Raw genomic sequence first — 27,994 nt, 5'->3', positions numbered from 1 at the left:
GATTGTTGTAGATAATGGGAAGTATATCAGAAGAAGACTGGACCACAGGGAAGTGTTTCCATTCAGGTTCATCCACCATTTCCAATGTCTCTGCATCTGTAACAGTTCATCCTTCCAAGGTTCCGAAACCTTCCAAACCTTTTGCCAACCCACAGAAGACAGGGAATGGCAGTTCTGCTGCTCTGCAAATAAAAGTAAGACTAGTTAGTAGAATAAACACAAGAGGATGTTAAATTCAAGTATTAACATGCCCTCAAAAGCCTAAAATAAGGCACTCATGGTGATTGCTTGATAATAAACACAACCAATATATAATTATAACAATGGACTATTGGGAGTATTTCATGGCTAAGATTCAATGATTACAAAGTAATGTGTTCAATCATTTCCTTTTATGGCTAGTTTTGGGAAGAGGTGGGGGTAACTGAAGAGATGTGAGGTAGTATGTAGGCCCATGATTATGGCATGGCATAATGATGAAATATGACTTAGTAATCGAATGCTTATGTTTCTCCTATGTGAACTGATAATTCTTCTTGTAGTCAGGGATGGATAATTTTTTTTTGTTGATTGCAAAGTTTAATTTGCACTTTAATAAAAATATTTGCATTATCAATCTGCAATGAATTATATGTTTTAATCCTAGTCTAAATTATATATATTCACCTCCTATAATTAGATTGCTCAACCAAGAGTATCAAAGCCCCTCTATGATCCCACTCACCCTGATGCATTGGTTATGCCCCGCCCACCTTCATCACATCAATGGCAAAACAACCAGCGAAACGAGTCTGTCATTGATGTGGTGGTCGATCCTCATCTTGCTTCAAAACTCAGACCTCATCAACGACAAGGGGTCCTCTTCCTGTATGAGTGCATTATGGGATTAAGGCAGTATCAGGGCAATGGGGCTATTCTGGCGTAAGCATACTTCATATAAGTTTTTGCATTGGAAATTTCAATTTTCTACTATAAGATTTGAAGTAATTACCATAGATGCTCATTTGTAATTTGACTGAAAAAAATATTCATGTTTATTTTTGTATGAAGATATTCTTTTAAAATATATTACACCAATTCTTTTGGTACTTGTCTCAAAGTTTGATATATATCACACTGTCATTCCTGTTCTCCCTTTTGAGATATATCATGGTGAGTAGAGACAAGAATTGACAAATATATCAATGTCATTGAGTGTTAAAGCTTGTTTGAATGTAACATGAGATGAAAAATACAATCTCTTTGCTGAAGATGTCCCTATGTCTCTTTTATATACTAAAAAAAATCATATATGTTAATCCTTTTCTTTTAGTGACGAAATGGGTCTTGGGAAGACACTGCAATGCATTACTCTTATATGGTGAGTTGTTGGGAAAAACTACTACATAGAATATGAGTGTCTGTGAGATCTTCAAAATACTAATGTAGACTAATCTTTTTTTTTGCATGTTTGACTAAAAAAGTATTCTGGAAAGAATACAGATATTAGCATTCAGAATACATCAATATTCTTTACAAAGTATAAGACATTGTAATTTGTTTGAGAGAATGATGATACCTTTTACCTTATGAAAAAGTAATTTAACTCCTGATTAGAACATAGAGTGAGATGAAGTACCAACATGACAGTGTCAGTCATCATGCACTATTAAAAAAAAATTAAGACGTATATTTCCATGAACATTTATTTACAATTACCTTCCTTAGCTGAAATAAGTATTATTATAGTTTAATGTTGTTGTTAACTTTATTTTCAGGACTTTATTCAAGCAAGGTCCATATGGAGGGAAACCAATTATTAAGAGGGTTTTGATAGTTACACCAGGAAGTCTCGTCAAGGTATGCATTTTCAATTATTTGTGTCGTTGGGGTTTTGTGGTTGTCGATCGATTCAAATTTGAAAATATTCATTACACATAATAACAAACATTGAATTAAGGAGACTGGATTCTGTGCTTTGAGATGGATATCCCTAAACGTTTGGTAAGCACTAACCTACAATGAAAAATCCCTTTATTTTATATATGTATAATTTTTTTCAGAACTGGTGCCGGGAGTTCAGGAAGTGGCTTGGCTCAGAGAGAATATCAGTTTTCCCTGTTAGTAGTGAGAAGAAAGTGGAGGTAATTTCTTCTTCTTGTTTCTGTTCATCACAATTTATTCCCTTCCCCTAGGATATGATTGTCCTCATGGATGGCTTGCAACCTCAAGTACACAACATCTTTCAATTAAGCTCATAATGCCTGTTTCCAGGAGGAGTATAATGAGCATTGGAAGTTTTTCTTTATTTTCTTTATTTGGTTTAAAACATAGATACATGATACAAAGGTCCAAGTCCCAAAATGAACATGTTTACAAAAATTACAACATAATCGTAGATGAAAATTAATAGTAACAGACTACTGAAAATTAATGCATTCAACAAGAAAACTATTAGTAATCTCTTAAAGGGATGGTCTCGGCTGAAAATATTTATATCTAAATTAATTGAGTAAAATTCACAGAACGAAATGCTGAAATTTCATCAAAAACAAATAACAAAGTTATTGAATTTCAAAGTTTATCATTTTTTGTGAAAACAGTTATATGCACATTATCATGAATATTCATTAGGTGAGCTGATGATGTCACATCCCCACTTTCCTTTTACTTATGTTATCGCATGAAATCAACATTTTTTTTTTCTTTTCTTGTGTAAATGGGGTGTCTCCATTATGATGAAATAAGTTGCAGCAATAATTAACTAATGCACTTAATCAGTTGTCAATCCACTTGTTTCAGTTCTCAGTAGAAAAATTTTGAATAAACCTAATTTCATATAATAAAATACAAAGAACAAATGGGGATATGACATCATCAGCCCACCTAATGAATATTCATAAAGACATGCCTAGCACTGTTTCACTGGAATAATGCAAATCATTAAAATTCAATAACTTTGTTATTTGTTATCCGATTTTGATCAGATTTTCAGCATTTTGCCCTGTGAATTTTACTAAATTTATTGAGATATAAATACCTCCAGCATGGACCATCCCTTCAACGAAAGCAAGTATAAGAGTAGAATCATTGTAGTATATCAAATTAATTCTTGATAGATAATTGGATCTCCTTACTTCCACATTTTAAGTTATAAATAAGAGTATGTGTCCCTCAGAGAGGACCTTAAGCCGTCTGTCCTCTGGTTGCTTGCTTACAAACATTCATTCTTTCTTAGCAATCAGGTTAAAAAAAATCACCAACAACACCAACCAATCTTTTAATACTGTATATAGTGACATGAGAAGTAAGAATCAGCAATGACTATGTGATATCATATGGTGATTGAACTTTGTCAACCTTTAAAAATTTAAAGGATTTGAAGGTCAGCCATCCATTATGTAACAAACAAATATCCCTTTTTAACCATTTTAGTTTTCCAAAATGTTTCAGATAAGATGCCTTCTATGTGCACTGTGCAGTATAAATGATTATAAAATTAAATTGACTCATTATAAAATGAGTCATTTACCAATATACTCTGTTTCTGTGAATTCATATTATAAGCACTAATGAAGCTGGAAATGAAATACACTTCATTTTCCCCCTCATTATTCTGGCATTTGCTTTTATTAGGTAAGCAGGTGCAATATTTTTAAATTTACATGTAGATTGCTAAAAGCACTTCATATGCTTGAAACCCTCTTTGAGGTTAGGGGGTAATTTGTGTTTCTTAATGACTTTTTTACTTTATTGCTCTGTTGATCAAAGCTGTATCAGTCAAAGCCAAGATTTCTCCAAAGTTCAATTAATGCTTAAAGATGCCCACATGGTTTAATGGCCTTGCACTTGTTTATTGCCTCAAGTTTATTGGTGGCAATCAAGTGCAGAAGCTATTAACTTGATTTAAGCATACTTTTTGAGGTATAACTAGATTCAAAGGACTAAGCGTGGTTGACTTTGCTTGACACTTGTCCCTTGTCATGAGAAGCTCCCTCTTTTATTGGATTTCAAGGGAGAGAAATGGTATTTTATATGAGCGTTGTTGAATACACTTCTTTTTCACCCACTAGTGTAATTTTTACATTGGCACCAATGGGTAAATAGGATCATAATCTATATGATAATGATGAAATTATTCACTTGTTACACCACAAATCCAAAGCAGGGAAACATGAAAATTATAACAATGATGATATAGAAGTAGTAACCCCTTTCACCTTCATCCTCTTCCTACATCCATATCATTATTATCTATTGAAAAAATAGATAAGGCGAATGTGTTGAAATAAATTTAAGTATTGACCTTTGACCTTACTTAGGAGTTCAAGAAGAGTCCTTTGTTCCCAGTGATGGTGATCAGCTATGAGATGATGGTACGTTACGCTGATGACATCAGAGGTATAACCTTTGACCTGGTCGTGTGTGATGAAGGGCACAGGCTGAAAAACAGTACTATCAAGACTGCATCAGTAAGAACTCATTTTGGGGGAATTTTTGTAAAGTGCATGGCGCGTTTGAAATCTGTATTTTTTCAAATTGTGCATGTGTTCGCAACCAGAAATAATCCATGATGGTTGACTTGTATGATATTTGGAGAAACTACCACATATGCTTCTTAACATTTTTATTGTTTCATGTTGTTATTCATTAATAGGCTCCCCCTAAAAAGGGTATAACTGTGTAAAGGCCATTCCCAACACAATTCATTTCTCTTCTGTTGACCTCACCCCCCCCCCCCACAAAAAAAAAGAAAATGCAAAATTGATATCACTTCACCAAATTATAGAATATTGGTATTTATTTTCTACCATGTATGTACTTTTCATGTAGTGCTGCCATCAAAACAAATTGCCTCTTTAGAAAGGTAAATTGATCTGAATCTAATGAATTAGAATCTTGGTATCATTCTCTTTATGTTAAAAAATTTGTGGAAGCAATGGTATCAACAAAAATTTAAATGGATTGTTTGAGCGTAATTCATTTTCCTATACATCCACAGCTCCTATCCAGTCTTGCAGTCAGGAGAAGAATCTTATTAACAGGCACTCCTATACAGGTGAGATCCTTTCACTTTAAAGCAAATTGTTAAGGCTTTATGATATGAAAATTCATATTCGTATTAAGTGTTTTGGCAAAAGTTGTGTAAATCAGTGTTGATGGGTCTTTCAAAGGGGCTACATGTATAGAAATGTTATTGTTGATGTATCCAGGATTCCACAGTGGGTTTACCCATTCCCGTTATTTTGTTTTAGTAGAAATTGGATTATTGTAAGCAAAAAAATTGCTGAGTGGATTTCCCACTAAAAGACACAATAAATAGTAGCTGAGAATTTGCTGAGGTACCTTGTACCTTTTCTTCTAATTGTTTTATGCCTCCCATTAAAAAAAATTGTATCACAGGGCAATCTATTGAATATCATACTGCCCAATCGACTTCCCCCTTTTTTCTGCCAAACGCTCATGACACTTGGCACGCACATAGGTCTTGGAGTGATGTGCTAGACACATTTTCTGAAGGTGTCAAGTGCTTTGTTACCATGGTAACTGCATATAATGTTCCTCGCATAAGGCTGTTCTGATATGACAGGAATATCAATCACCTTTAGGCCTAGTGATATTTTTTAGTTTCCCTTGGTATTTTTTTGTGTTCACTCATTTTTTTTCTTACATTTCCATCTAAAACACATATAATGGAATTAAAAAAGCACATTTCTCACGGGGTATAAGGTAAAGGAAGTATATCCTATGCTAAAAGGACTATGAACATTATCTTTGTTTTTCTTATAACATTATCTTTGTTTTTCTTATCATAACATTATCTTTGTTTTTCTTATCATAACTTTTTGTGTTCTCATTTTTTATTCTTCTTGTATTTTAGAATGATTTACAAGAGTTCTATTCCATTGTAGAATTTTGCAATCCAGGAGTCTTGGGTAAGTTGAAATACATTTCAAATGAAAGTATGGTAATTGGAAGTGGTGTTCATTTAATTGAATTGATTAATACTGATGATGATGATGATGATGGTGATGAAATTGATGGTTATAATGATGATGATGATGAAGATGATGATGATGAAGATGATGATGATGATGATGAAATTGATGGTGATGATGATGATGATGATGATGATGATGAGGTTAATAATGATGGTGGTGGTGATGACAATTAGGAGGTAGGGTAATGTTGTTGTTTTGTTTTTTTTATTAAATGCATGACTGCATAACAAATCATTTTGATGAACACATGCTTTTTAAATTACTTATGTTCTGCAAGTACATTTAATCCCAGACATAATCAAGATAAACCTTAGAAAGTTAATGCATCAACCTGGTGTAAAAGTGATAGCCTAAATTCTTCTCTTTTTTTAAAATACATATTTACACATCATTGGTATGTCTGGCAAGTATAATATACCTGTAGACCCAGAGATGAACAAAATAAAACTTAGAAAGTCAATACAGCACCTGGATGCATACCTGATGGCAAAGCTGTGAAGGATCACTCAAGTATTGACCTCATGCCTCTCTTGATTGAATCGTATTCAGCTGCTTGTTACATGGACATAGAGTCTGCTCATATACCCTTGTTATACCCTTGGGAATGTTAATGATCTGCTTGAAATAAGCTTTTGGGGAATAGGGCTAGTCTTAATATGCACATCATAGATATTTCAATAATGTAACATTGAACGATTAAAGGACAAGTCCACCCCAACAAAAAGTTTATTTGAATAAAAAGAGAAAAATCCAACAAGCATAACACTGAAAATTTCATCAAAATCGGATGTAAAATAAGAAAGTTGACATTTTAAAGTTTCGCTTAATTTCACAAAACAGTTATATGCACATCCTGGCTGGTATGCAAATGAGGAGACCATGACGTCATCCACTCACTATTTCTTTTGTATTTTACTATATGAAATGTGAAATATTCAAATGTTCTCCTCATTGTCACGTGATACAACGACTAATTCCTCCCTGAACATGTGGAATTAGCATTGTTTAATACTATATGGCTCAGTCAAGTTGGTCCTTTATGTCAAATCTATAAAAAATGAAATATTGTATAATTCAAACAATAAAAAACAAAAGAAATAGTGAGAGATGGACATCATCGACTGAGTCACCTAGTTGTGCATATCACTGTTTTGTAAAAAATAAGCGAAACTTTAAAATGTCATAACTTTCTTATTTTACATCCGATTTTGATAAAATTTTCAGCACTATGCTAGTTTGATTTTTCTCTATTTATTCAAGTCAGCATTTTTCCTGGGGTGGACTTGACCTTTAAAGGCTACATATTGCCACCCACCGCCCACTCCCTCCATTATGCTTATTTCACTCATTGCCCATTGCACCACACAGTGGTCAGCCAATCAGCTGCATGTATATTTTCAAATATTCCATTTTATATAAATGTATATATCAGTGTGTTTTCATTTTTGTTAATTTGCTTGATTTTTTGTTGTAAAGGTACAAGTGGATCATTTCATCGTGTGTATGAGGAACCTATCTTGAGATCCAATCAACCCAGTGCCACTAAAGATGAGAAGAAACTAGGAGCTGCTAGAGCTACTGAGGTATACTTTACCAATCATTAGTTGATAATCTTTATGCACTTAAGTCGTTCAAACACAGTTGATATGATGCATGGAAACTATCTATAATAGCAGCCCCCTAGACGTTAATTACCTGTGTTTCTTATCTTTAAATTCACAATCAGATTAAACAGGTACAATGACAGCTAGGTAAACGAACGTAGAGGGCATTAACACTTTGCAATTTTGCTATTAGAAAGGCCCACTTTGCTCAGATTTTGTGACTACCTCCCTCTCAGAGATGTTTTTTGGGGAGATTGAAGAGTTGATATTTTTTCATTCTGATCTACAATATAAGTTCTCCGAGAAGATTTGGGGGTCACATTATTGGCTTGCCTAAAACCATGTGAATTAGCAGAATGGTTAATTAAGTGACAACATTGACTCCAATTAACTGAAGATTAAACATTTTCTAAGTATATATTGGAGTGAAACATTTATGCAAACAATAATTAATGTGGTGGAAAACATAAATCTGATTTATATTTTGCTTTTTCATTGGATGAATATATTCTTATGATGTATTTGTCATTTTGTCTGTATTTGGGTATTACTCTGTGATTGTATTGTATCGATTCATGGTTTTGTTGACATGCCTACTATACCGTGCAAGCACTTCAACTGTATGCGCGTATCAAGTGGACCTTCCTGACTGCGAAGTCTTGATGCCCTATACACTCATTAACACAGGCCTTTAGTTTCTAAAGTGGCACATTTGAAATACCAAACAGGGATTTTTTTATATTTCTTTTCAGCTTTCAAGGTTGACTAGTCTTTTTGTACTAAGGCGTACACAGGAGATTAACAACAAATACCTCCCACCAAAAGGTAAATTAGATAAACATTTTTTTTTAATGTAATTTTGCGAGAAAAAACCCCAAATATTTTGATGGGATTATTAGTGTTAAGGTGAATTAACTTGCATCTACAAAAAATTCATTGCTCTAAATTATTTGTTCTTTGTACTAAAGACCATTTTTATGTCGCTCATGATCTGTACTGCCTCCTTCAGTTGTTTGAATATTGTACACCCTTTATTCACTGTGAATCCTTGTCTATACACAGTTGAGACCGTGGTATTCTGTCAGCCATCTTCCCTCCAGCTCCAACTCTATCATCATCTTCTACGTTCACCCCTCATCCGGTCCTGTCTATCTAGGGGGTACACTGCATCAGCTGGCTCCCCTCATCTAGTCTGTATAGGAGCACTCAAGAAACTCTGCAATGATCCCAGTCTGCTCTACCAGGCCAGTAAGAAGGCTGAAAATGATGGAGGGGAGATGAGAGGAGATAACTGGTTGCTAGATGATGATGAGGAGGAGGTGAGAATGGTTTTTGTTGTCAATTTGAATTTAGCTCTTTTTTTTTCAGAGCTCTATCATATTGGCCTCTATTTTATGTTTCTCTTTCAATGTCAATTGTTCAGTATGTCACCTGTCATGGTCCCTGTCCATTTTCCTTCTCTTTACTTACATTCTTCTCCTTGTAAATCTTTTTTTTTTTTGGGGGGGGGGGGCAGAAATAATTTTAACTTGTCCCTAGAAAATTAAGTTATTACATGGATTATATTGTTTTCTTCTGTCCACTGATAAGGAATTAACTTTTTTTCCAAAGAAAATGACACGATTGTGTCTTTTGTTGCTGTTGTTGTTAAAAAAAATAAATTACCTGTCTTTACAGTGGCTAAATTTAGACCTGTCAAAGGAGTTATTGTATGATTTCTATATTGTCATGTTTATATCATATTTGATTCATTATAAAGGATTCCTCTCATATTTATTCAATTTTGTACCCATTGGACCAGCATACTAATCTAAATACCATTCACTGTCCAAAGCATAACATTATGGAAATTATTTATCATAATAGATTTTTTTTTTTTTTTAAACAGTTTGTGATCACTAAGATGATTAGAGCTCAGCAGGTTGATGCCAAATCCTAAGCAACTTTCCTCATTTGTTGGAATATTATTTTTATTTAGAAGTAGCATTAAATTAGTCTGCTGACAGTGTTGAATCTGATATGCTTTAGAACTCTTTCTGTATTATTTTCTTTGGGAGTCTCTTTACAAGGGTCTACTGCCCATCTACCCAGCCGAATACTCAGAAGGCACTCCATTGCTAGCCCATTGTGGAAAGCTGAGTGTACTATCTGATATGCTTAGAGCTATGCATGCTGATCCAACCAGGAGGGAAAGACTTGTTCTTGTTTCAAATTACACTCAGGTAAAGCTGGCTTATTTCTAACTTTGTCTGTTACATTTTCATCATGGGCCATAGTACTCTGAGCAAGTTTTTACCCATAACAACAAATGTTTTTCTTACATTGAATGTCAATGAGTTTGATAATGTCGTACAATCGCAAAATGTTCTAGAAAAATCAAGGGAGATGAGTTCTTGGAACTGTACTATTTTATCTGAGTACTTACCTGTACTTCAATCATTGCTCTGTAAATAGTTGATAATCTGCAGAATTTATATCTGAGATGAGATTGAATGGTACGAGGCAGGGATCAATTCCTTAGAATACTACTTGTTATGGCAGTCATGTCTTACTTACAATGATTTAGGAGCAGAAAGTCTTTGTTATACTTAATATATGTAGTTGATGGAGTGAGCCACTAAAAGGAGTGTCTTAAAGTACAACAATCATTATGGGTAGAGATTAGAGCTAGTTTAATATCCAGTCAAAATGTGCAATGCAAAGTGCAAGTAAAAACCAATCCATTCACAAGGGGAACCTACAATTGGCTGTATCACCCTAATGGCAGGGACAGAAGTCTCGTTTACATTGGACAATCCTTTAGTATTGTCTGCTTCTTAAGGTAGGTTGTTCCAGACCCTTCTCATTCTGGGATAGAATGAGAAGTTGATGGAATCAATGGTTGCTTCAGGTATGACATACTAAAAATTGTGATCATGTCTTGTGAAGAATGTTTCTTGAGTCTTAATGGGTTGTTCTTTTAAAACTTCTACCCTGTAAATGTCTTTTTTATAATGATCTTATGATCATAAGTGCTTCTCTGTGTTTTTCAGACACTTGATATACTCCAAGCATTGTGTAATCTTGAGGGTTATCAGTTCTGCAGGTTGGATGGTTCTACACCAACTGCTAAACGACAATCAATAGTAGAGCACTTCAACAGCAGCTATGCCAAAGAAAGTAAGTCTTACTTGAGACATACTGTAATTCATTTGAGTATACATTTTATTTGATATCATAATTACTTTTTCCCCACTGCATAGATATGACAACACTTTCTCTGCATTGAATCTATTTTTTTTTTAAGAAATAATTTGTCAATATATTGTCATGAATCAGATTATGCTTTAGAGCAATGAGTTTCATCCTGATATTGCATCTTATTTCTTGCTATCCAAATTATCAGTGGTTAATTTGAACCAGATGGGTGCCTCTCCTTCCTTTAATTGTACTGCTATTAGGTACTTTATAAACATTTGGTTCCATTTTCTGCACTTTTTGTAGTATTGCACATATTTCCTTGTTGTTTTGTCTATGTACAGAGTAGAGGAAAAGAAGAGAAAATATATAGAGTGTAATTTTTGCTAAAAGTGGCAGCAAAAATATTCATCCATACATTTTCTAAGGTACATTAACATGATGATTATGTTTATATTTCTCTTCTTATCCCAGGTATGTATATTTCTTCTAAGCTCTAAATGTGGTGTGGTTAGGGCCTTTGGGCTCCAGTAACTGTAAAATTCATCCATACATTTGCTAAGGTACCTTAAATGATGAATTCTTTCATATTATTGCTCTTATCTTAGCTATCTTCCTGCTAAGCTCTAAAGCTGGAGGAGTTGGTCTGAACCTGGTCGGTGCTTCTAGGCTTCTTCTGTATGACATTGACTGGAATCCTGCAAATGATCTTCAGGTATATGACATTGTAGACAGTGGGGCATGGTGAAACCTTCAGACAACACTAGATAGATATCCTGTTGACTACTGAATTCTGTCATTATACCAGTACGGGACAACCCAATTCTTGTACCTGAACACCTGATAGGCTAATATAGCTGGCCCTTTCTCCATCTAACAAGTCTGATCTTGTCTGCAGGTTTAATGGTTTTGCCCTAGCTTTAATGCTGTGTGTATATTCTCGAAGGCCATGTCAGTTAGATAAAGCTTTATGTGATGTAATGCTATGTAGATATTTTCAAAAGGCACTGTCAAAACAAGATTAAGGAGCATGACTGATGTATCATTCCCCCTCTTTTTTTCTGATTTGATGGTGTAGAATACCATTCCTTCCTTCATTCTTTTTCCCTCCAAGTCTACGAAGTCCAGAATCAGCACCAGCTTTTATGGTACATAGAGCGCAAGTAAATTGATTGATTGATAATAGTATGCACAGTTCACTTGTTAACTATTGTTGATTTACCTCTGTTGGATGTACATTAATGCATTCTTGAATCAAGCATAATTTTGTTATAGTTTTTGTATTACTGTTACTGATATGGTTGCTTAATGAAAAACTATAATAAATCTTTCCAACATCTTTTACTATCAGGCGATGGCTAGGGTTTGGCGAGATGGGCAAAAGAAGACTGTTCACATCTATCGACTGATTACAGCTGTAAGTGGCTTTGAATTTCTATCTCATGTAGCTCCCACATTGCATCTTCAGGTTGCCTTTGTAAAGGCTAGGGGATGGCAGGACAATAGGGTGCTGAAAAATGGGTGTGTCAGATTCATACACAAGAACACCAAGATCCCAGTGTTGTTGAAACCTAAGGGTGTCAAGAAGTTCAGTTTAAACTGTGTGGTATCAGAAAATAAACATTCCAAAATGCCAACTTTAGTGTCATGTTACGGGGTTTTGATGTAAAGGTGTGTTGTATTCCTTGGGCTCAGGATATTAAGGTGTTGACCCATAGGGATACCAGAACATTGGAATGTCATTATGTTTAGGAGGAAAAGTGTTTTGTGGTCAGAGTACGATTGCATATGTAGGGATAATATGGTGGAGTAAAGTGACATTAACTTAAACCTATTTTACTCTTGTAGGGTACTATTGAAGAAAAGATCTATCAACGTCAGATTAGCAAGCAGAGTCTTAGTGGAGCTGTGGTAGATGCTAAAGGACAAGGAGGCTCTGTCAAGTTCTCCCTTGAAGACCTCAGAGTAAGTAAACTCTTTGCAAGATGGGGCCCAGGTGGATGTTTCACAAAGATTTAAGCAGGAGTAGAAATCGTACTGAAATTACAAATTCCACGTTATGTAATGAATCACAACAATGGTCAGATCACGCTTAAAGGGATGTTCCGTCCCATGTAATGAGATTGCACATTAAATGTCATATATGCATTGACACTTTAGCAAGACTTTAAGACTTAGTCAGACCAAAATCTATGTGATCCCCCCTTCTTCTTTTTCAAATTGTCTGTTTTGGGTACTTTTTTTTCCTTTTTTTTTTGTTTATTCCTCCTACACCTTAACTTGCAGGGGACTCCTTGTAACTTATGTGAGCTTCTTGGGTAAACCAACCAATCATTTGTTAATTAGTTAGTAATCTAATATGACTTACCTACCCCAATTTGTTTTTTATTATCCTGAATTCACGTACTCAGCTTTATGTAACCCCATTTTATTTAATTTCTCATTGATATGCTATTTTCATTATTGCTATGTTGAATCACAGGACCTGTTCACACTGCATGAAGGTAGCTCATGCATTACACATGACATGTTGGGCTGTGACTGTTCCAATCCTAATGAACCTTCCTCAAGTGTGAAAGTAGCTGGAGATGTTCAGAAAGAGCGACAAAGACCCTGCCAGCTTGGAAGACCACAGCCAGTAGCATCGAAGGTAAAGTATTGCAAAGTCACTACTCTTAGATTGTGATTCTTTATTTGCTTTAATATTATCTACTACTATCTTCATTTTCTTCATTATTGCCATAATGATATTCTCTATATTCATCATCATCATCTGTTTTATTCACATCATCATCATCATCATCTGCTCATCATTATCATTACCATCATAATATTCCTTTGCATTCATAAATTTTGAAGTTGAACATGTATTTCAAACTTTGATTGTATCTTGCAGAAAAACTTGTCAATGGGTGACTTGAATGAATGGCAACACTTTCCTGCGCCACTCCCGCAAGATTTTCAGGTGATATATTTTTTGTAATGAATTCATTGCATTTTTGTCTCACCTGCATAGCAGAGTGAGACTATAGGCGCCGCTTTTCCGACGGCGGCGGCGGCGTCAACACCAAATCTTAACCTGAGGTTAAGTTTTTGAAATGACAGCATAACTTAGAAAGTATATGGACCTAGTTCATGAAACTTGGCCATAAGGTTAATCAAGTATTACTGAACATCCTGCCTGAGTTTCATGTCACATGACCAAGGTCAAAGGTCATTTAGGGTCAATGAACTTTGACCATGTTGGGGGAATCAACATCAAAATCTTAACCTAAGGTTAAGTTTTTGAAATGTCATCATAACTTAGAAAATATATGGACCTAGTTCATGAAACTTATACATAAGGTTAATCAAGTATCACTGAACATCCTGCATGAGTTTCACATCACATGACCAAGGTCAAAGGTCATTTAGGGTCAATGAACTTTGGCCGAATTGGGGGTATCTGTTGAATTACCATCATAACTTTGAAAGTTTATGGATCTGATTCATGAAACTTGGACATAATAGTAATCAAGTATTACTGAACATCCTGTGTAAGTTTCAGGTCACATGATCAAGGTCAAAGGTCATTTAGGGTCAATGAACTTTGGCCAAATTGGGGTATTTGTTGAATTACAGCCATAAATTTGAAAGTGTGTTGGTCAAGTTCATAAAACTTGGACATAATAGTAATCAAGTATCACTGAACATCCTGTGCGAGTTTCAGGTCACATGATCAAGGTCAAAGGTCATGTAAGGTCAAAGAACTTTGGACACGTTGGGGGTATTTGTTGAATTGCCATCATATCTCTATAAGTGTATTGGTCTAGTTCATAAAACGTGGAAATAAGAGTAACCAAGTATCACTGAACATCTTGTGCGAGTTATAGTAGTTTTCAAAATCAGCACTGCTGCTATATTGAATCGCGTGATGCAGGTGAGACGGCCAGAGGCATTCCACTTGTTTAATTAATTAATGACTGTTGGGTAAAGGTAATGGGGAAAATCTATCTTTTCCCCAAGGCAATTCAAATTTCATTTTTCTATAGCAACGCTGGGGAAAGACTAAATTTTTTTTAATTGCACAGCAATATTCATATGTGGAATATAATGTAGAATGAGGCCCAGAGATTTTTTTTTGCTTTAAACAGGTGAAAAATATAGTGGCCAGAATGGCCATCTCATTTTTTTCCCCATATATTACATGAGTTAGACTTCCTAGGAGATAAGTTGAATGATGATTTTTCAGTCACAGGTATCTTGAAAGTGTCTTCATGAAGTTGAGATGTTTTTCTTCCTGAATGTCTCCTTTTTATTTACAACACAGAGTTTTGGGATTTTTTAAACAAGACTTTTGCAATGTTACCTTATGTATTTAATAATCATTACAACTTGTTTCTTTCATGGCAAGGTGATTGAGATCTATAATTTATGAATTCCCGTATTATTTTTTTACATGTTTAGGATGAATACCTGTTGGAAGCCAAGGATAAGATCACGTTTGTCTTCCAAAATGAGACCAACATGGTTCCGGTAACATGAAGTCTAGACTTGGATCTTGTTCACCAATCCTTAGCAAATTGAGCTCAGTGCCTGAACAGTGAACTCTGTCTGCCTTGAGAAAGGGCCAACAGACAAACATGACTTGGACCAGAAAGAGACATGATCATCAAGTAATGTTATTTACTTCAGGTGTAAAGCTCTTAAAAGATTCCAAGTTGTCATCCTTGAGTAATTTATAGAAAATGTCACCTGACCTTGTATAAAGGAGTTTCTTTAATGTTGAAGAAGTGAAATCCTCAAACCTGTATCAGCTGGGCAAATGCTAAATCAACCGGGAACTTCTTCATTAAAGCTGACTTCTAGGACAAATTTGCAAATAATGCCAATATTTTAGTTTCTTTGTTATTGTACTGTGGAGTATCAGGAAGATAGCAAAAATTTACACCATTCTAAGCTCTGCAGCAATCATATTTTGCATCAGTCACTTATTGCTAGTAAAAGTTTAATGAGTTTGAGTTCTCTTCTCACCCCAAATATAGCAGAGAATTGACTGAATATTCTTTGTCAAACTTCCCACTGTCTCCTATTTTTTCGAATATCACAAAGATTATTCTCCATTGAGAATGCAGATCCACAAGAAAGTTTGGCAGATTCCCAATATCTTGCCCCATTTCTCTTTGCAATGATATCCCTTTTGGCAGAGGACTCACATACACATACACAATGCACTCGCAAATAAGCATTCAAACACTTTATTATAACCTTATTCATGCAGACACACAGATGATGTAATAGAAGGATCTGAAGAAGATGTGAACTAATCATGCTCAGTACGTTCTGCTGGTTCTCAGATTCATTGAGTAATTCACCAATACAATTAGTACTGTGGGGATTCAACTGTGAACTCTTACTGTAGTCTTTAAAAACAGTAATCATTATTTGGAAATGCATTAGTCAATTTACACTTGGTGTCTTTTTAATATCTTTTGTACCAACAAAAAAAATTACGGTTCGGGGCTACCAAGAGCCGAAGATGAATTTACCTATATGATAATTGATATACACATTCTTATTTTTCATGGAAATGATATTAAAGACAAATATGAATTCTTAATTTCTTGTGAGATGTTTTCTTTTATTGTAAATGAAAAAAATGTCACTTTCGACAAAATGTCACAGTCGATCAGCGTGATACTTCTCTCTCATTCTGCTCGAGTTATTTACATCTTTAAATCCCGTCTTAAGAGGTAGATGAATATACTTAACACAGTGGATTAATAAGAATAAAAATACTTATTTTGCTTCACTGAATTTTCAATTATAGACTAAGTAGTCTAAGATGGGATTCCAAAAGGCAAGTAGACTAACTTGTAATCATATAATTTGATCTTTAAAATAATGGCAATTAGCTGATCTAATTATTTAATCATTTGGTGGCCCATTTACCACATATGGTAAATTACATGAGCCTTATTTTCTACCTGTCAAAAAAATGACACATTTGAAATGGCTGTCAAAGAAAAAGTATTTATGAATGGGAAAAATATTTTATTTATGGAATGCTCATAGGCTCAACTTTCATTTCATACCAAAATACCATAAAATTATTCATAGCTCACTTTGTAAAGGGTTTGAAAATTTGGTTGCAGAGGAATTAGGCTCCCAATCTGTCAGAGCTTGTGAGAGGCGAGTCCTTTGGAGCTTATAAAATTGAGGGGGATATGTTAAATTCATGATCATTTGCAATCAGTTCGCTAAGTATTTAAGGTTTATCACATAAAAATATTTTGGTAAAATAAAAGGTGCGTCTGAGCTTTCCATACATAGATATAATTTCCCAGAACCATATCTATTCTTTTATTGGCAGCCATTGCAAATGAGTTAAGCTTTTTAGAAACGTCATATAGTAATCATTTGGTCTAATAACTTGCCCAGGTGGGTGTTTCATAAAGCTGTTCGTAAGTTAAGAGCGACTTTAAGAACGACTGGTGATCCTTTCTTGTGGTAAATGATATATTCATTGGCGATGGTTAAGCGCGTAAGGATCACCAGTCGTTCTCAAAGTCGCTCTTAACTTACGAACAGCTTTATGAAACGGCCCCCTGGTCTGATATGTACACATGGTATTTTTACATATTGTTACATTTTTCACAGAGTGAATTGTTACTTATTCCTATACCACCAGAGAGGGTAAGAGAGACCTTAGCCCCAACATATGTAGATAACCATCCTTGATCTGCTTCCTGTTCATCCCACAGAAAGTCCCATACCAACAAGCCCTGCAAAAAAAGCAGAGCTTACGTCACAGTCGTGGAACCAAGCAAGCCAATGAAATGATGATGGGAAAATAGTCAGGCACACTGTATTGTGCATACTCTTCTTGTTTGCAGATGGAATAAGATGAAAAAGGTCATTATTTCCATTAGAAATAATGTACCAAGGAAAGTCTGGGGTTAAGAGATGCCATTGTAAAGAGGGCTTTAGTCTATATGTAATAGATCAAATGATCTGCTAATAGATCAAATGGTTCTCAGGATGAAAGGGGAGAAAACCAAATGTGCAGAGGAGCAAATAAACCATTCAATCTGAAATATATATTTATAATTTGACGAGATGTCATATCTGATAAAAGTGCACTGGGGTTGGTCTAATGCTATGGTAACTGAAAGATAATCACAATTTGTCAGTGCCAAAAGCCTACAATGGTAGAATGAGAGTAGCACCAGTGCTTGACAAAGAAACCTTGTAATGTCCTTGATTCTTGCATGTTTTTCCTTCTCTATCTCTCCTTTCATTCACTGAGTACTCTAACAGAAATGAAGCAATCTTTCAAGGTTCTTTCTCTGTTCTATATTAATAAACAGAGAATACTGTGCACTTAAGACTTAGCTTAGTCTTTCATATATTGTTTTATCTATCCCCATTCTAACTAGGCAATCCTCCAAAAACCAAAACCAGTCTTTTCCTCACAATCCTAATAGAAAATGGCATACCCTTAGATTTGGTTATGCGAATTCCTCTGGGATGAAGCTTTTCAGTTTTTTTGCTTTACCTCCTTAGCAGACTCTCCTATCCTTCACCAGGTAATCCGACAGAAATCTACCAGTCTTTCAAGGATCTTTCTCTGTCCAATCCTAACAAATAGAGAATAGCGTGCTCTTGTACTCAGCTTGGCTAACTCCTCTGGCTCTGGCAATTCTGAGCTAGTATCCTTTGCATGATGATCATTGAAAGCTTTCAAGGTTCGATTCGCAGCACCTGTTAGTAGTCTTCTCCAAGTCTCTGGCAAATTACAAAGCTCGGCTGCAAATGAAACGCAAATATAAAGTAATGACCTGGATACAGTGGGAAATTCATCCATTTCTCAAAACCCAATGGCTGACCCAGAAGACTGATTCATCAACCATTACAATCATATTTTAGGCTCATAAACAATCAAAATTAACACAAAAATTGATTTTGATTTGATTAAAATTAATTTTTATTTGGATTTGAATGGCCATCGCCTCACCCATGGATAATCTATGTATTATGCCTATCGCAAAGGAAGCATTCACTCAACAGATTAGAATATGTTATTTTACGCCATATTCAAGGGGCAAATTTTGATTAATAGAAAATTCTAACATGAAGAGAAAAACTGGAAAAAGGGTGAAATGACCAGCTTATTCACTCTCCAAATCTAAATTACTTCTTAATATTGTGATAATTCTTACCCTGTGGTTCAAACTTTATTATTCTCACAAAAAAAATCCTTAAATTTGAATTAAAAACAAAGGGAACACCACAAAGTTAGAAATCTGCAGGAAATAAAATGTTAATACAATTAATGTAGATCAACTTATTTTGGAGAAAAACAAATTGCCAACATCCTCATTTACACAAAATTATGCAAAATAACAAATAGTAAAGCACTTGTCAGAAATATTAAAAAAAATCCATATCCATTCACATGAAAGACAACTAAGAGAAATTGTTATTACCATTTGTAAAGGAATCATCGACAGCACTAGGACAGTCATCTGGTCCAAGATTATCAAAAGTATCCTGGTCAAGGGTTAGAATCTGCACAAGAAATAAGAGATAAGGAATAAAGAAGTGGAAAATGGTGGGGAGATGGAGAGAAAGGTAGAGAGAAGGGAAGGATAGAAGATTGTTTGTATTCAGAGAAAATTCACTTATTTCAGTCCTAGTCCTTGTCAGTATTGTTTTAACTGGAGTCCAAAACAAGTTTGTTATGTAATATATAGAATAAAGTAAGACAATTTTATGCCTTTGAAGAAGCAACTCAAGCGCAATGAGAACATGACAAAAATTAATACATGTATATACAAGATGGATTTCAGAATTTTAGAGTCAATGTGGTACAAAGGAAAGTTGTAGAGACTTACCGTAAGTGCCAGAAATATTTCTTCATCTGTCAAAACTCCATCCACGCTAACCACAAATGCTCCATCGTCAGACACCGCTTCCACTCCTTTCAAGAACTCCCATCTCTTGTCCAGAGTGGCACTGAATGCTTCATGTGATTGAGCTTCTTCTAGCAGATATCTGTGCGGAATATCCACCTAAGATGTATGGGAAACACAATAGAAATGACTCATTGGTTGGTTCCATCTGGCTGCTATAAGGAGAGCATAGGTGCCAGTTACCAACCAGAGGAGTAATGACTCTAAATCTCTTCAAGGGACCTAGTGAAGTATGAAAAGTCCCTGGCACATTCAACTTGGTTTAAAACTCTGGTCACGTAATTTTAACATAGTACTTCAACTGCATCGGATCTTAAAATCAGGGAGAATGTTGCTATCTAGATCTAGATGTTCATCTTAAAGGAGGTCTTGTGTTGTTACAGAAAAATAAATTAAGCAATTTGTGACTTAGCCTTCTCTTTTATTGTAGTAATACAAAAATACGAGAAAAGAAAAAATCCTTTGGTCAAACTTCAAAGAAAAACAGTTAATGACTTTGAAATTACTACAATACTGATAGACAAATGATAAAAGTTTTAATACACACATGCTGTAATGTTACTAGAAAGAAGTATAAGAAACTTCAGATAGACTGACCGTATCATAGACATTCTCTGGGTACTGCTCAGCAAAGCCATACATGTGAAGAAGCTGCCAATTGGCTGTTTGTCCATAGGTGTTGAAAACTTCATTCCCCTAATACAGAGAAAATAAAGTTGAGGGAAAAGTAGAGTTAAGAAATGAACAGCAAAAATTGGCATTCAAACTATAACCAGGTTTGGTCTTTTTCTCCCTTTCCTCTTTAAAAATTCAAGAAGTAATCTTTACCCTATGTTAGTTGCACCTTTATTATGTCTGCGAGGAAACTCCACAATGAATATGGTTAACTTGATTAAAACCCAAATCAAAATGAATTATTTTAGATGTGTCACTGAAACAATTGCTATAACCATCAGATCAAGATACCACAGGCAATTATTTAATATTGAAAAATTAAATTACTGTTATTAATTAATACCTTTTTGATGTCTTTGATAGCCACCATCCTAAGACTTTCTTTGCCAAACTTGAGATGCGCATTGTTCTTGGCGATGTGATTCAGGGCATCAGCTAAGGGAACCATCATGGGTGGATAATCATCGTCATCATCACTGTCATCATCATCCTCATCATAGTCTGATGATTCATGAAAGCTATAGGCCATGATGAATGATACCGTTCGTTTGTAGAGATCAAGGTTGTGTTTCTCCTCACTGTATTCAAATGAAAAAGGTAATAGTAGCAGGTGAAGGAAAACAATTGCTCTTAATCCTCATTTAGATTTCTTCGAAAGGTCACTCTGAAATTGTCTTTTCTTTCACAAAGGAAAATAAACAGCAGTAAACAACTCCACTAAAATGAACAGAAGATCTAAAACAGGAATACAAAAATAAGGACTTCATTGCGTCATTCCCAACTAGGGGGCATTTCATTGTATTAGTGATATTCATTGCCTAATTTTCTCTTGCCAAATCAGATGCAAGGATTTTTTGTAGATTATAAAATCACTTACAATACTTATCGTGAAATATTCCCTAGATCAATGTTACATGCTGATTACCTGAACAAATCTGTATTTTTCTTGATGAATGGTAGAGCAGTATCACGGTAGTCACTATCAATGTTCCCGAGATCTCTTTGCACTGCTTCAGGTATACCAGTCCCTCTCAATTCCTGTTCCATGTAACTTCTGCTTGTAAGGACGAAAGAATAAAGGTAAAATAGATACATAGGGATTATTACATTAATGTTGTTCAATAGTATTAGTCTTAGGCTTCTCTTAGTAATACAGGGGCTCATTGCTGAACGAGTTGCAATCCAATGCAACTCCAAAAATCATACGCAACTTGACTTTCAACTAATCAGACTTGTGCTCAATTTTTTTTTTTTACATGTGTTTACATGCAAATCTTTCTGCAACAGGCCACAGGCCCCACCCACATTAACAAATTACAGTATGCCTGCTGTTGTACAAGTTGAGCCACAGTGCATAATAATTTCTCACACAGAAGCTTAAATTTCTTTCACAAAGTTCATAAGAATCAATATCATAGTTCCAGACAGGGGTTGACAAACACAAACATACACACCCTCATAAGAACAACTACAATACTAAGATATACTTTTTACAGTTGTCATTTGCATAAATTTAGAAAAGTAAATGCATACCATGCAAAAACAATTGCATGGAGCATTATTCTTTGCAGATATTATTTTCTCTGTACCTGTCCCAGAACATTGGTTGATCAAGTTCAGTATAGTCTGGGAAGAGATCAAGATATGGCCGCCATTTTGTGCTGGGGTTGGTGTATTCATACATCACTGCTAGGATAAGAGGCACCCATCCACTGTCTGTTTCCAAACTATCTGCATCTATGGGCAGAAAGAAGAAAACTGAATAACACCAGATAATTCCTGATAGCAGGGCAAGCGCATGTCTGTAGCTAATTTGAGAGCATTGGATTAGATTTTGAATTAATTTCAAAAGATTTTATTTTAATACAAACAAAACAATGTTTCACTAAAGAGTGCATTTTCATTTGCTTTTTGTGGGTAACAACAAATTAAACAAAAAAGATCAACACTTAGAAATGGACTTCCCAACTTCTTATTACTACTACTACCGTGTATTTAAAAAAAAATTGCCTAATGGAACTGTATGGTCCATGAAGAAATCTTATGAGAATTAATGAATGCAGGTAATCAACATCTTAGAGAAGAAAGCAGCACAAAGTGTCAATATCATACATGAAACATTCAACTGGCATGATCCTCAATTGTGATTTCAATATCAAAGAACTCATTATAAGATTCAATTACGTTATGTTGCATGATGTGCACTGATGTTTACAAACATACCTTGCTCAAGTCGTTGTGCTAGGATTGGACTACACGTCCCTGGATGAAGTAGGACTGACCTAGGAATGGTAAAGAGGATCTCTCCCTTACTGATATCATCCAGGGCTATCATACCACACTGAGCACAGGATCCTTGTCGTCTTACTGTTACCTATATCAAGAAACACATCAAGATTTTATATAGGCCATAAGAATGGCTGACGAGAATCTTGTCATCCATTGAAACTGTTCCCAGACTCAATCATACATTTGGCGAGGAATAAACTGTTAATGATTTAGTTTTATGGGCGATTCTTTCCTGGGAAAATGAAAATGAAGTATTCCTTATAACCCGTTAGTAAAAATAAATAATACGTACATACTTCAAATCCAGTTGTATAATATCACGGGGTGCTTTATTTTGGCAAGCCTCTGGCAATGTTTATGATTTGAACTTCCCTACACGTATTAATTCACTGCAAAATGGCGCTGCGCAATTCGCGTTCACCATTTTGGAGTGAATACATGTGGGAAACTGCGAACCGGCTTCATATCACCGATTTTGAGACATTTACAAGAAAGGGCAAGGTGAGAGTCTGTGTCCGATGGTAAGTTTAGTCACTGTAGAGTACACTTAGATCTAATGTCTTTTTTTTCTGCAATGTGTTGCCTTTTTTACCAAAAAGTGACAGTTTGTCACTGGTGTTTGAGAGCGAGTTTTTATCGCCCGATGGTACGGGTAGGTTTAGCGGTAGTGAAGTGTAGTGGAGCCTACACGAACCATCGCCTGAGGTAAGCATAAGGTTAACCGGCAAGTGATTGTTGAGGCGCTACTTAATGCAGTCTCCCACCGGCTGACTAAGCAAATTTCTCCATATTGGTCGCAAATGTCATAAGTCTATCAATCACATTTCTACTTTCAATTCAAGGTCAATATGCCCACAACTTTTTCAAATATCACGATTGGAAACTGCTATCTTTCAAAAGTTTCAGCTTCGATCTTGACGTCTTCATTTGAATTTTCATGACTTTGTTTGGTCTCTCCATAATTTTGATATGGACTGAAGCTACTTAGAGACCAAAATGCAAACATGCGACTGGGCGAACAAATGGGTGAGCTGCCGAAGGCAGATCTTTCGGTGGCTAACTTCAGGGCCGTTTCATAAAGCTGTTCGTAATTTAAGAGCGACTTTAAGAATGACTGGTGAATCTTTCTTACACGCTAAACCATCGCCAATGAATGTACCATTTTCCACAAGGATCACCAGTCGTTCTTAAAGTCGCTCTTAACCTACGAACTGCTTTATGAAACACCCACCTGGTCCATATCAAAACTACAGCAAGGCCAAGCGAAGTGATATCTGAATGAGAACTTGACACTGTCACTGATGTCGTGACACGCGATCAAGCAGAAATAGATCTATTCATGTTGGAGCAGTTCCCGATCACGAAATTCGGGAAAAAACTGGCTGATCGAAATAAGCTTCCCAGTACCCAGGACGCATATGCCATCATTATATAGATTGGCCAGTATGGTTTGCAATTTTGAAAGCGAGAGATCGAACGCAGCCTTTTTCCCCCCTTTTTGAGGGTCTGGCGACTGCTTCGATCATCAGATTCTGCCGTTGGTTAGAATTGACATGATTGATGTGGGTGCAAGATTTTTTTTTTTTAATTTTTTTTATAGTGTTTTTGGTACCCCAACCTGGGGGCCGTTTCATAAAGCTGTTCGTAAGTTAAGAGCGACTTTAAGAACGACTGGTGATCCTTTCTTATGGGCTAAATCATCGCCAATAAATGTACCATTTACCACAAGAAAGGATCACCAGTCGTTCTTAAAGTCGCTCTTAACTTACGAACAGCTTTATGAAACACCCACCCGGCCTTGAAGGTACCCATAGTATTTGTTACCTGTGGCAACCTATGCCATGGTTACCTTCAGGGATCCGGCCAGCTTCGCGGGCCGGAGCTCTATGGCTCTGCCAGTGAACCTCACAGAGAGAGTGGCAATAGTGTCTCTAACGTTATGCGTCTTAGTAACACAGGGAGCTCCGGCCCGCAAAGCAGGCCGGAGCCAAGGACTTTTCTGTGTAATTACTATATAGGCAGACATTGGTACTCTCTAAAATGGGGTCTCAAAAGCACTCAAAATAAAAGGGGAAAAAATAAATTAGGCACTTAGATCTACCTCGATTATATGGATGAAGGTCTATCGAGTATCGTGACACAGAATCCTTATATCGAGGCACAAACTGGACCCTCAAAAAAAGGGAAAGTTAGACCTCTATGTCGCGTTCGTTCTCTCGGTATCAATCGGCCATTTTGTTTTCAATTTTAAATGTTGGAGAACGAACGAGACATAACTTTTCCTTTTTTGAGGGCCCAGTTTGAGTTTGTGCCTCGAATCATTGATGCTGTCTGATGTTGGGATTCTGATTCAAGATAGACCATCATATTTGGGGTGCTATTGCGACCTCATTCTACCCCATTTTGGAGAGTACCCTCTGCCTAATATTACACGGACGAGTCCTGGGCTCCGACCCGCTTCACGACCGGAGCTCCCTGGGTAGCCAGGCGGCTTCTTGAGAGTAAAAATTATTTACTAACGTAGGCTTACTCTAAACGAAGCCAGGCAGTCCTCCCTATTCATCTGCGTGTACCGCAAAAAACCCTGAAACTTTCGCCCCCGAGATTTCTACTTTCCTTCTAAAAAATCTAGCTCTAAATCATGTACATGCGATAAAACTTCTTTTCCGACATTTCTATGCTCTCGTTATTTTTAAAACAAGAATTCATCAAAAAAATGAAAAAATATTGTGAAAAAACGGAAGAGACTTGCCCGATGTTTACGCCGCCATCTTGTTTCTTATTGTACTTCCCCAACGTTACGGACGCGAGCGTCGCGTAACGTACTTCCCCAACGTTACGGACGCGAGCGTCGCGTAACGTTGGGGAAGTACGTTACGCGACGCTCGCGTCCGTAACGTTGGGGAAGTACGTTACGCGACGCTCGTGTCCGTAACGTTGGGGAAGTACAATAAGAAACAAGATGGCGGCGTAAACATCGGGCAAGTCTCTTCCGTCTTTTCACAATATTTTTTCATTTTTTTGATGAATTCTTGTTTTAAAAATAACAACGAGAGCGTAGAAATGTCGGAAAAGAAGTTATCCCATGTACATGATTTAGAGCTAGATTTTTTAGAAGGAAAGTAGAAATCTCAGAGGCAAAAGTTTCAGGGTTTTTAGCGGTACACGCAGATGAATAGGGAGGACTGCCTGGCTTCGTTTAGACTAGAGTAAGCCTACGTTAGTAAATGATTTTTACTCTCAAGAACATGAAGAAGCCGCCTGGGCTAGCTACCGTACCGTACTTACTTGACTCTTAGTAGCAAACCCAGCATGCCCGGCGTCATGACTCATGCCCGCCCCTGCCTCGAGCGAAGTTCGTGCAGGCTCCACTTCACTACCGCTACACTACACTCCACCTACCCGGGTAGGGCCCTGGGGTAGTGAAGAGGAGTGACTAGTGGAGCCTGCACGAACTTCGCTCGAGGTAGCCCGCCCCGTGCAAAGTCAGTGCAAACATAGTCGACTCTATTCTACATACATAGATATCTAAATCAAATGGCAACAAACCTTAGGATTTTTAAAGATTCCTTCTTTATCACACCATGATAAAAATATCTGACAGTCCGTACTTTGTTTTTTGACAAGGAATTCTTCTTTAGGCGGTGAAACATTTGTTCCAGATTCGTCACATTTTCTTTTCATGGGCGCTGCCATCTTGTCGATTTATAAAGTTTGCGCCATCTACGTTATGCTCGGGGGCTATGGCCCTGGAATTCGGGGTGCTGGCGCTGGCCTAGCCTGGGAGTGCCGAAGCACCCCCCCCCCCCCCCCCCTCTATTTACTTACCTGTTGTGTTGCATAGATTCGCTGTATACACATAGTCATTGAAACCATGCAACCCCCAGTTATTTTTAAACTTTGGTTTACATCTCTAAGGTTTTATAATTGTTCCTGTGGATATGATACTTTGAACTTTGAAACTTTTGGGATGGTATTTTATAAGCCCAATGTTCAGTCCCGGTGTTCATCCATTTTCAAGAACCAAAATGAGTTTTTTTTTATCAGAATAAATTGAAATGATTACTTTAAATTCAAACTGGCACCCCCTGTTAAATAAATCTTTCCCAGGGCCCTAGCTGTAGGCCTATAGCAGTATTCGGGCGGGCTTGCCAGCTCCACACATTCATACGTCAATAAATTTAAGGATAGTTTTTGTGTTTGTTTTCTTCTTTTCGGCGTCAGATCGGTTTACTTACTGATAAGTAGACCAAGTGGTATTATACCATCCGATAATTCAGATCGAATAGGTTTCATTCTGTCAAAGGTACACATTGGGGGCAGGGGCGAGGTAGGATTTTAAAAAGGAGGAAGCCATGGGCATAATTGGCCAAGAAACGCCAAAACCGTGATAATCCTATATTGTTTAAAGTCTTCCCTCAATTTTCCACAAAAATATCTGGAACCAAGTTCCAGTTACTCTACGTACTCATTAACTGAGCATAATCATCATCATCTTTTAAAGGTCTCGATCGCCTCAGTTTTCCACAAAAAACACATCCATTCATGAGGCGGGCGACGCTATCCGTCAACATCATCATCATCATCATCATTTATCATCAACAGCACCAACGTCGTCGTCGGCGTTATCATTATCTTCATGCATTCATTATCATCATCATTATCATCGTCATCATCATCATTATCATTCTTGACTATTATCATCATAATTTTTATTTCTTAATATCATTAAATTTTCCCTTTGCTTCTTCAAACTTTTTTTTCTTCTTCTTCTCTTGTTTTTCTTCCTCTTATTCTTCTTTATCATCTTTCTGCTCTTCCTCTTCTTCTTCTCTATTTATGTGTTCCTCTCCCCCTGTTTTTCTGTTTCCATTCTTCTTCTCTTCTTTTAATATTTTCATCCTCTTCATCATCTTCTTTTTATTATTCTTCTCTTTCTCCTCTATTTCTACTCCATATTTGTTTTCTTCTCCCCTTCTTTTTTTGTTTCTACTCTTCTCTTCTAATACTTTCGTAATCTTTGTTTTTATTCTTTTTATTCTCTTCCTCCTTTTCTTATTTTTTTCTTCTTCCCCTTCTCTTAATTAGTTCTACTTTTTCTTCTCTTCTAATATTTTTTTTTCTTCTTCTTCTCCTCCTCCTCCTCCTTCTCCTCCCTCCTCCTTCTTCTCCTCCTCATCCTCCTTCTTCTTCTTCTTCTTGATCCCCCTTCGACCTTCCCCCATTAAATACACAGCGATGTTTACGAAAACAAAAGTTTAATAAGCAAACAAATAGCAGTTGTGTTATCTACACAATCCAACAATGGGTTACT

The 27,994-nt window shown here is 36.2% G+C and overlaps 2 protein-coding genes across 5 annotated transcripts; one reads left to right on the top strand and one right to left on the bottom strand.

The window, feature by feature from the left end:
• The first annotated feature begins 14 nt into the window (after positions 1-14).
• Positions 15-16,361, top strand: LOC129254845 (DNA repair and recombination protein RAD54B-like). The gene is made up of 19 exons (XM_064109062.1): positions 15-194; positions 680-921; positions 1,313-1,360; positions 1,758-1,839; positions 2,043-2,123; positions 4,302-4,451; positions 4,982-5,038; positions 5,861-5,915; positions 7,458-7,564; positions 8,338-8,410; positions 8,648-8,904; positions 9,643-9,807; positions 10,618-10,744; positions 11,371-11,477; positions 12,114-12,179; positions 12,611-12,727; positions 13,245-13,412; positions 13,659-13,727; positions 15,209-16,361. Exons 1-19 carry the CDS (start codon positions 15-17, stop codon positions 15,284-15,286), a joined length of 2,229 nt encoding a protein of 742 aa, XP_063965132.1. The 3' UTR covers positions 15,287-16,361.
• Positions 16,061-26,414, bottom strand: LOC129275849 (N-lysine methyltransferase setd6-like). 4 transcript variants are annotated; one of them, XR_010295634.1, is made up of 10 exons: positions 26,230-26,410; positions 22,615-22,765; positions 21,981-22,128; positions 21,317-21,445; positions 20,735-20,969; positions 20,314-20,412; positions 19,639-19,815; positions 19,231-19,312; positions 17,347-18,550; positions 16,061-17,232 (listed from the first exon to the last, which is right to left on the bottom strand). XR_010295634.1 is itself a non-coding variant. In XM_064109083.1 (10 exons), exons 1-9 carry the CDS (start codon positions 26,374-26,376, stop codon positions 18,324-18,326), a joined length of 1,395 nt encoding a protein of 464 aa, XP_063965153.1. In that variant the 5' UTR covers positions 26,377-26,391; the 3' UTR covers positions 17,438-17,526; positions 18,300-18,323. The 4 variants fall into 4 exon arrangements, 2 of the variants coding, with proteins under 2 accessions (XP_054768302.2, XP_063965153.1); XR_010295631.1 differs by having other exon boundaries at positions 16,061-17,199; XM_064109083.1 differs by lacking the exon at positions 16,061-17,232 and having other exon boundaries at positions 17,438-17,526; positions 18,300-18,550; positions 26,230-26,391.
• Between the last annotated feature and the right edge of the window lie 1,580 nt (positions 26,415-27,994).

This window comes from Lytechinus pictus, chromosome 2 (genome assembly GCF_037042905.1).
Source record: "Lytechinus pictus isolate F3 Inbred chromosome 2, Lp3.0, whole genome shotgun sequence".
Lineage (NCBI taxonomy): Eukaryota > Metazoa > Echinodermata > Echinoidea > Temnopleuroida > Toxopneustidae > Lytechinus > Lytechinus pictus.
The sequence above is the reverse complement of the archived record's forward strand: the minus strand, read 5'-3'. Positions and strand labels throughout refer to the sequence as shown.